At 38.2% G+C, this 9,642-nt stretch overlaps 1 protein-coding gene across 5 annotated transcripts in view; it reads left to right on the top strand.

The window, feature by feature from the left end:
* The window catches only part of LOC115362707 (C4b-binding protein alpha chain-like), a 15,281-nt gene continuing 5,639 nt past the window's right edge, over window positions 1-9,642 (top strand). For 2 of the 5 annotated variants that reach the window (XM_030056751.1, XM_030056750.1), the window contains exons 1-11: window positions 1-97; window positions 978-1,086; window positions 3,388-3,576; window positions 5,428-5,524; window positions 6,064-6,137; window positions 6,238-6,420; window positions 6,542-6,721; window positions 7,658-7,747; window positions 8,355-8,390; window positions 8,562-8,606; window positions 9,129-9,186. In XM_030056751.1, the coding sequence (XP_029912611.1) occupies window positions 1,020-1,086; window positions 3,388-3,576; window positions 5,428-5,524; window positions 6,064-6,137; window positions 6,238-6,420; window positions 6,542-6,721; window positions 7,658-7,747; window positions 8,355-8,390; window positions 8,562-8,606; window positions 9,129-9,186 (1,019 nt within the window). In that variant the 5' untranslated portion in view covers window positions 1-97; window positions 978-1,019. The remainder of the gene's footprint in view (window positions 98-977; window positions 1,087-3,387; window positions 3,577-5,427; window positions 5,525-6,063; window positions 6,138-6,237; window positions 6,421-6,541; window positions 6,722-7,657; window positions 7,748-8,354; window positions 8,391-8,561; window positions 8,607-9,128; window positions 9,187-9,642) is intronic. The other 3 variants (XM_030056753.1, XM_030056754.1, XM_030056755.1) reach the window with 3 other exon arrangements.

Raw genomic sequence — 9,642 nt, 5'->3', positions numbered from 1 at the left:
GAAACCACAAACATAGCTGCATCAGCCACGGCCCACCACACAGGGAACATCCACAGTGGAGGCACAATCTGCTGTACTGAATTGGCACCGTTGTAAGGTAAGAATGGCTCAAATAGTTAACTAACTAATTATCTTAAAACATCCATAACCAATTCAATGGAAAGTCAACGACAGCGCTCCCTTGTGATGTGACGTAGCTAGCTAACCGTTTAAGCTAATGACTATAATATATATATTTTTTGGCTAACTAGCTGTCTAACATTAATGTTAGCCAAGGCTAGACACATACGAGCCGTTCTCTCTTGTAAGACGAGACAAACGAGGCATTTTACAAAATGTGAGGTTTTAGTTGTCAATTCGGCATATTTCTTATCAACGAAACAGCTCTCATTTTCACGAGAAATCGACCGACGCCTTTGGTTTGTTTTGTTAACTACCGCCCTTCCGTGTGTGTTGCGGAAGGATACTGTAGCAACACTAGACTAACAAAGTCGTTTTAAAAGGGTTGAAATTTCACGGAAATACGCCAGTGGAGCCTAACGCAGCCAGAGAAATATAAAGTGATACTCAGCCATTCAGAAAATCTTAATTTATAATTTTTAAAGGTTTGGATCGTAACGGTAATTCTGTTATGTTTTCAACGCCACGTGCATTGACTGATATTTCAACTGACCTGGTTTGACCGTTTAATACAGGAAATAACGGAACGTATCTTGGCTAACCGTGGTTAACGACCATTAGCGAGGGTCTTTATTAAAACACCATATACAGATGTAAGCTATAAGTAATTTGATATGTATTAACGTCACGGTAACTTACTAGTCAGCCGTCAAAAGAACAATACACGACTGTCGTGTTGATTATTCACTGGGCAGAACCGCCTACCCTTTCTTGGAATCAACACTGGTGTCGGCGTCCAAAAAGTTAAGCAGGATTTAACCTGAATAAGTATTCACATTTGAATTCCTCATTACCAGAAGGAGTTCAGCGACTTCACCAAACACCTGACAGACTAGGCCATGAAGCCCGTGGGCGTGTCTTACCTGCTCCTGCTGAGCACTATCAGCCTTACTGGCATCGCTCAAGGTGAGTGGCAATGCGAAAAAACCTCGTGACATTAGTGTGATGAGATACAAAGGCTAATGCTTTGACTTGGGTTAACTTAACCCCTCTGTTATCTCTGGGGTCAATTTGACACCAGTCAGTGTTTAACGTGTCTTAATACATGATTAACATTTTTTTTTTTTTTTTTTTTGCTTCACATTTAGTGACTTTTCCCGTAATTTAATGGGGACAACTGGGTAAACAAAATTCACATGATATAGGCATATGTGTTTCTTTGGGGTCTATTTGACACCAGACTGTTATAGCTGTATAGCATGTACAGTACAGGCCAAAAGTTTGGACACACCTTCTCATTCATTGTGTTTTCTTTATTTTCATGACTATTTACATTGTAGATTCTAACTGAAGGAATCAAAACTATGAATGAACACATGTGGAGTTATGTACTTAACAAAAAAAGGTGAAATAACTGAAAACATGTTTTATATTCTAGTTTCTTCAAAATAGCCACCCTTTGCTCTGATTACTGCTTTGCACACTCTTGGCATTCTCTCGATGAGCTTCAAGAGGTAGTCACCTGAAATGGTTTTCCAACAGTCTTGAAGGAGTTCCCAGAGGTGTTTAGCACTTGTTGGCCCCTTTGCCTTCACTCTGCGGTCCAGCTCACCCCAAACCATCTGGATTGGGTTCAGGTCCGGTGACTGTGGAGGCCAGGTCATCTGCCGCAGCACTCCATCACTCTCCTTCTTGGTCAAATAGCCCTTACACAGCCTGGAGGTGTGTTTGGGGTCATTGTCCTGTTGAAAAATAAATGATTATCCAACTAAACGCAAACCGGATGGGATGGCATTTCGCTGCAGGATGCTGTGGTAGCCATGCTGGTTCAGTGTGCCTTCAATTTTGAATAAATCCCCAACAGTGTCACCAGCAAAACACCCCCACACCATCACACCTCCTCCTCCATGCTTCACAGTGGGAACCAGGCATGTGGAATCCATCCGTTCACCTTTTCTGCGTCTCACAAAGACACGGCGGTTGGAACCATAGATCTCAAACTTGGACTCATCAGACCAAAGCACAGATTTCCACTGGTCTAATGTCCATTCCTTGTGTTTCTTGGCCCAAACAAATCTCTTCTGCTTGTTGCCTCTCCTTAGCAGTGGTTTCCTAGCAGCTATTTGACCATGAAGGCCTGATTGGCGCAGTCTCCTCTTAACAGTTGTTCTAGAGATGGGTCTGCTGCTAGAACTCTGTGTGGCATTCATCTGGTCTCTGATCTGAGCTGCTGTTAACTTGCGATTTCTGAGGCTGGTGACTCGGATGAATTTGTCCTCAGAAGCAGAGGTGACTCTTGGTCTTCCTTTCCTGGGTCGGTCCTCATGTGTGCCAGTTTCGTTGTAGCGCTTGATGGTTTTTGCGACTCCACTTGGGGACACATTTAAAGTTTTTGCAATTTTCCGGACTGACTGACCTTCATTTCTTAAAGTAATGATGGCCACTCGTTTTTCTTTAGTTAGCTGATTGGTTCTTGCCGTAATATGAATTTTAACAGTTGTCCAATAGGGCAGTCGGCTGTGTAGTAACCTGACTTCTGCACAACACAACTGATGGTCCCAACCCCATTGATAAAGCAAGAAATTCCACTAATTAACCCTGATAAGGCACACCTGTGAAGTGAAAACCATTTCAGGTGACTACCTCTTGAAGCTCATCAAGAGAATGCCAAGAGTGTGCAAAGCAGTAATCGGAGCAAAGGGTGGCTATTTTGAAGAAACTAGAATATAAAACATGTTTTCAGTTATTTCACCTTTTTTTGTTAAGTACATAACTCCACATGTGTTCATTCATAGTTTTGATGCCTTCAGTTAGAATCTACAATGTAAATAGTCATGAAAATAAAGAAAACGCATTGAATGAGAAGGTGTGTCCAAACTTTTGGCCTGTACTGTATAACACATACGAACATTTTACACAAATTTGTTTTAGTTGTTTTGGATGACACTGGGGAACTATAACATGCCAGTTCTAATCATCCAAAAACATTTGGGAGAGAAAAACATGATTCCCTCAAGACCTTTGATGGACAAGGGGGGTGAATGGGGCAGGTTATGTTTTATTTAAAGGGCTATTTAGGTCGTCAACAAGGCACATTAAGTACCTGACTCGTAACAGTTTGTATTATTATCATTTTCTGGAGGTTTAAATTACTGTGGTCAAATTGACTTCAATAGCTTAAAAAAAAAAGGTTACTAAATTTGAAGGTAAGTGGAAGGTTAACTTCACATTTTGATGTTGTTTTCTCTCTGTATTTTCTCTCCACAGCTCAGAACTGCTCCGTACCAGTCGCAGGACCCAACATGCATTTGAGTGAAAATGACATATTCACAACACATTTCGAAAATGGATCAGAAGTTACCTTTGTCTGTGATGTTGGCTATGCATCTGCGGGAGGCGCTCGGAAGATCATCTGTATTGCTGGCACTTGGAGTCAAGTCAATCTGAAATGCGAGAGTAAATATTTTTGCACTCTTTTTTTGTACATTGTGTAGGCCTACTGTTAGGGATGCACGGATTGCATTTTTTCTTGGCCGATTCCGATTGTCTGACCCACTGATACCGATTGTGGCCATTATGATTTTCTTTAGTTTAATGTAATTAACAGTCCACACAAACAGCGTTTGTACCTAGAGAGCAAGTATGCTTACTCTCCCTGAACCCAAAAAACAATTTTAATCTTCTCAAAGTCAGTTTAAACTATTCGAAAGTCCATTTTAAAAAAAAAATAATTTCTTATATTATTTTTTATATTTGCTTCAGTTTACTAGGGCTGTAGTCTGTTAGTTGACTGGTCGGGATACGTTCTTGGTCGACCAAAATCTGATTGGTTGATTATTTGCCACGTTAATTTTATCAGGAGTAAAGCACTTAGTGCTACAGGTAACAGTCTGTCTTCAGAACACCCCCCTTGTTTTCACAATTTTGGATTAGCCCAACCCACTGGCGGAGACAGATAGGTAGGTCCGTATGTTCTGAATTGAAGAAAAAATTAGGCCTGGTTTTCCAAATATTTGCTTAATTAAGAACGATTAATGAACATTTAGTCCTCTACGATGTCAAAGACCTCATCAGTGTGGCAGCATTTTACCAAAATAGTTGGAAAAAAAGTCAAATGGAAACGTTGCAAACAACAGTTTGTGTATCACAGCTCAACAACCAACATGGCATATTACCTAAAAACGGTAAGCTAACATGTCTGCGTTAGGTTGATCCGTCAGTTTTGAGTATAAACATATCAGAATTGGCATATTTCAAAGTTTTAGTCTAATAATCGTTTAATAACTGCAGGCGCACACACCGGTGACGACGGCAGCTTGACATAGTACTATTTTCGGAAATCATAGGCTATGATATTGCGTAGGTGCACGTGATGCAACGCTGTCAGAGCCGACCAACTCGAGTGTTTCATTCAGTGCAAAATAGTTAGGTCAATAACGATTTAATATACTGCAAATACTAGTTGTTTATGTTTATTTATAATTCATTTAGGCGGACAAGGCTACCAGGTAGGTTACTGCCCAGTTTATTAATCTAAAAATAGTAACTTTTTTTTTCTGTGTGTGTTCCCGCCGCCCCCCGATTAGTCAACTTTTGGTCGAAATTTCAGGACTTTGGTCGACCAAGATTTTCTTTGGATGACTACAGCCCTACAGTTTACAAATAAAATTTTTGTAGTGCTAATTAGGTTGTATAAGCAATTAGTTAGAATTTGTGTTAGGAAGTTAAACAGGTCATAATTCCCTCCGTAATATCTATTTTATATTGATAGGAAAACATCCTCAAATTTCCCATTTCATACAACTGCATTTACTCTAGTTTTTCACCAAAAACTAAATTGTACAAGATTACATTTGAACATGTCATGATTTCCTCCAATCCAGCAACACTGCTTAAACAACGTTTCACACTGTTTGAAATATTACATGTTGAATTTGAACAATATTGAACAATTCTAACATTGTTTAAACTGTTAGAACTGTTCAGCATCGTTCAAATTGAGATGGTTTCCAACCCACAAATTTGTCAACTGCTGCGCCTCAGCCGTTCGGAGCTATCTGGCAAAACTGGTGCCTGAGATTAGTTAATACAGTCAGCTTTATAGTCAGACAAGCTGTCGCTCCCGCTCTGAGCTGATTTAGCATGAAGAAGTCTGGTTCTGATCTTGGGCTGATCGACTGATGAACCCCTACCTGCTATGTATCTGTAAGAGATCAGTCTATCATGTCACAAGTGCATCTCTTAATCCAGTAAATCATACCAGTAATAAGTATGGCTGAGTTTACTCCTTACACAATTCTTTTTTAGGGAAAAATTGTGGCTCCCCTGGAGAAGTGGAAAATGGAGAGTTCCTATATCAAGATACTCTGTTTGGGGACAAGGCTGTGGCTCGGTGCAATCCTGGGTCAGTAATGATTTGATGTTCTGTCATCAGTTTTTCTTTAGAGAGGCATATTTTCGTAACTTTTCAATATTACAAACATAAGATAACTCTTACACGGTCAATGTGTTTTTAGTTTCACAGTTCGAAACAAAATTTCCCTATTAAATTGCCGTTCAACATCTCCACCTGTCAGAAAATTACCTAGTTGATTCGTGTGATTTTACTATCTTATGAGTTTCCCAGAAAGACTTAAACATTTTAATAATAATAATAATGATAAGTAATGTTTTAATTATCCACACACCCAAATCCACACTGTGCAACAAGTTATGAATATGAAATGTATTAATGACAAAGCAAGCTGTATGCGGTGTGTCCTCCATTCATTTTTATTGCATGATATGCTTTTGCTGCTGTGTTGAGGTGGGATATATCAATGCAATATACTGAATGCTCTGCACCAGTACAACCTCTTCAGTATTTTTTTTTTTAACTCACAAACTCAATATCAGAAATCTTTGCATTTGTGATGTATCAAACATTTTCCTCTATGTCTTTAGTTACATGATGGTTGGCCAAAATGAAAGGATTTGTAGAGACGGAGGTTGGTCTGGCCGGGTGCCTGTATGTGAAGGTCGGTAATCTGTGTGTATTCATACATGGCACATGATTCAGTTACACTACAAGGCCCAAGTTTCTTTCTCCATTCTTATAGATGTCATTTTGTTTTGCAGTGGTGACTTGTGAGCCGCCGCCTCAGGTGGAGAATGCATCCCCTTTCACTCCGCAGAGAGACAGCTACAGTTACAGAGATGTTGTACAATACAAGTGTCAAAAAGATTTCACACTCAACGGATCATCATCATTAACTTGTTCAGAAAATGGACATTTCACACCAGATCCTCCAAAATGTATCAGTATGTATGTTTGCTTGTTTTCAAACATTTTCTCAGTCAAATCTTAACTCTTACTGTCATATTTGAGTGTACCATTTTGGTCTATTCATTTATCACTATCTCAAAATATCTTTGTCTGCAGAGGTTATTTGTGAGGATCCTAATATTGCAAATGCTCACTTTGAGAGTGGTGCTCGACCCCCTTATGGATACAAGGCGTTTGTCGTGTTCCGGTGTAATACTGGATTTGTTATGGAAGGGAGACCTGGTCTGACATGTACAATTGATGGCCAGTGGTCGCCTAAACCTCCAATATGTAAACGTAAGTAAAGACAAAGTAATCTATGACTTGACATAAGCCTAATGAAGCAAAAAATAGACTGTTTGAAAATGTTAGAACATGTTAATGTTCTGTTTTTATAACGTTTTTATCAGATGCTACATGTTTAGCAGTATTATGTAATGTTCTTAAGTCCCACTCAGCATCCGAGATTTTTATAGAGTATAAATGAAAACAGAAAAATGGCTGCCAACATTTTTGCTCTCCAAAAATGCTTAGGCCCTAAAATGCAACTAATATTTTGATTTCTGGTAATGTTTGATGTCTGTCATTTGACAAAACGGACTGTGCACAGTCTACATTTTTTTTCCTCTTTTGTCTAACTGGGCATTTACTAATTAACATCTCTGTGCTCTGAAAAAATCTGGATATGTCATAGTTTTTTTTTTTTAAATGGGGGATTTTAAGAAATTAATTATTTTTCAAAATTTAGGATGAGGAATTTTGTTTGTAATCTTTTTTTCCCCAGACAGTTTAAAAACTCAATATCAAGCCTGGCTGCTTGTAGGTTAGGGTTAGGCTAGATATGAGATCTTGTGAAAGGAGGAAAACTGAATAACACATTTCCCCAATGAAAGCACATATTTCTGAAATGGTAGTTTAACAATAGATGATATTTAAATCAGCTATACAGCTGAGAGGGGTTAACATAAAACAGGTACAATTGGTAATAGAAATGATCAAATTACATATGGAATCAACAAAGAATTTACTAGCAAAACCTTTTAAGAGCCTAGTTAATCCATTCAGTTATTCTCTTGTATTGTGCCCATTGCATGGAGATTTAACAGTTTCTGTTATCTTCAAATGAATCAGAAACCACCATGGAAGTTGTAAAAACTATGATTTCAACACCTTCCTGAATTGAGTGTCAGTATTGATTAGTACTGATACTGATTAATTTCACTGCCTTTGTAGAAGCGCCAACCACAATGACACCCACTACAACCACTACTACAACAACTACTACAACCACCACTCATCGCCCAAACAGAACGCCACCCTCAGGTAGAGTCCTCCAGAGAATGACACTATGTAGTAGGATGGCTTGAATTTGGTTTTGCTTTTGGCTAACCCCACCACATTATCACGTAATCACATTAAACCACTTCACATAATAATTACTCAGTATAATAAATCATATGATCTATATGCAGATTAATTCAGAGCATAATCAAATAGTCCGGTGAAAAGCATTATATTTTAAGCCTTCATAAGTGTAAATACCCCATGCATTTTCCTTGTCTGTCTCTGTACTAAACTCAAACACTTGAATGTGTATATGTATACATTGAAATTAATGAGCGGATACATTTGCTATATAGTTAACCGTTTTGTCAAATATCTCTCTGTTTTTGGTATGTAACACTTACTCTTTCCTTAACAGTCAAACTGATAGTACAGTTACTGTAGAAAAAGTGCTGCCCAGCTTTTACAGTTTATGTAAAATGCATGAAGTGCTATCATTTCCCATCACTGTATCATATGTAAAAAGACTGATTTGTTTACTAACAAACCTGTCAGTAACAATGATGTGCATGCTCGTGTGTAAGTGGGGAGAGACAGAACGATAGATTGGCTTGATCTTTTGTTTAATATCACATCTCCTCTACAGTTGATGCCACTGTTCCTCCCCCCACTGGGTCGTCCCGTAAGTCATCTCTGTAATATCCACTGTTGAATTTCATTCTTTTTTTTTTTTTTTTTTTTTTTTTTTTTTTTTTTTAGCAATACACATGCAACAGATGCTAATCATTGTTTTTATCCCTGTCAAATTCACTGTATGACACAATTTTCTGTTCCCCTTCATTTTATCTTACAGACAGCCACGCAGTTGGTATTGGTATTGGTGTTGCTGTTGCTGTTGGTAAGTTCCAAATCTGTGGGCTTAATCCTTGAATGGTGGAGATGTTAAATTTGAATGAATTTAGCCTCAAGTTAACAACACGGTGGCCTCTCAGGAACAGCACAGTGTAGTCTATGTAATCACAACTTGGTAACTGTATGTTGTGAACGTGAGTAGAGCTTTACTTGATTTGTATTTTGCTCATGTCATCCATTTTTCATCGGAGTCAAGTGTCTTGAGTTTTATTAATCATTAACCATTGCTATTGCCAAACAACAATAGCAGGTTTGCTGTGATAATTTTAGTTATTTTTTAAAACTTAATACAAGGAAAACAGATATTCAGGTTTCAATTCTTGGGGCTCATGTTGAAATGAACTTTGTTTAATCTTTAGTTGAATGGGTGCCTTTTAAACCCATTTTTTGCCATTAACAGTTAATTGATTCATGTTTCAAAGGAAGTGTGGTAAACAGGGATATTTAAATAGAAAGTGCAAGTAAGTCTGTTGGCCTTATTGATTGATACACCTCCTTCTCCTTCTAGTGATAGTTGCCACTGGCATTTATTTGTATGCAAAAAGAAACTCCAAGAAGAAAAACCAGTAAGATCTTGTTTGATTCAGTTCAGTAAACTAACAGTTAACAGTGCTTGGTCTCTTTTGTGGGTCCTCCCTGTGTTTTGTTTGCTTCTACTTTTTCACATCTCATTATTATTTTAACATTTTAACACTATCTTTGCTTTCCTAAACTATTATTTCAGTGTTGCATGATACATGTGTGCATTTGCAAAGCTTTGTGGGTTAGCACAGCTTCATCTCTGGTAAGTTAATATGTTTCATGGGATGATGATTCTCAATCAATTTTGTCTGCCCTTTTTACAATTGTTAAAAACTTAAAAAATAAATAAATATATATTAAAAAATATATATATATACACACACACACACACACACACACACACGTATACAGGGGCGGACTGGGACAAAAAATCGGCCCGGGCATTTTGGACCAGACCGGCCCACCACATTCGATAACGCACACCTTTCCGGTCTTTTTGC

Source organism: Myripristis murdjan, chromosome 7 (genome assembly GCF_902150065.1).
Source record: "Myripristis murdjan chromosome 7, fMyrMur1.1, whole genome shotgun sequence".
In the NCBI taxonomy this organism is placed as follows: domain Eukaryota; kingdom Metazoa; phylum Chordata; class Actinopteri; order Holocentriformes; family Holocentridae; genus Myripristis; species Myripristis murdjan.
This window is presented reverse-complemented; position numbering and strand designations above follow the sequence as displayed.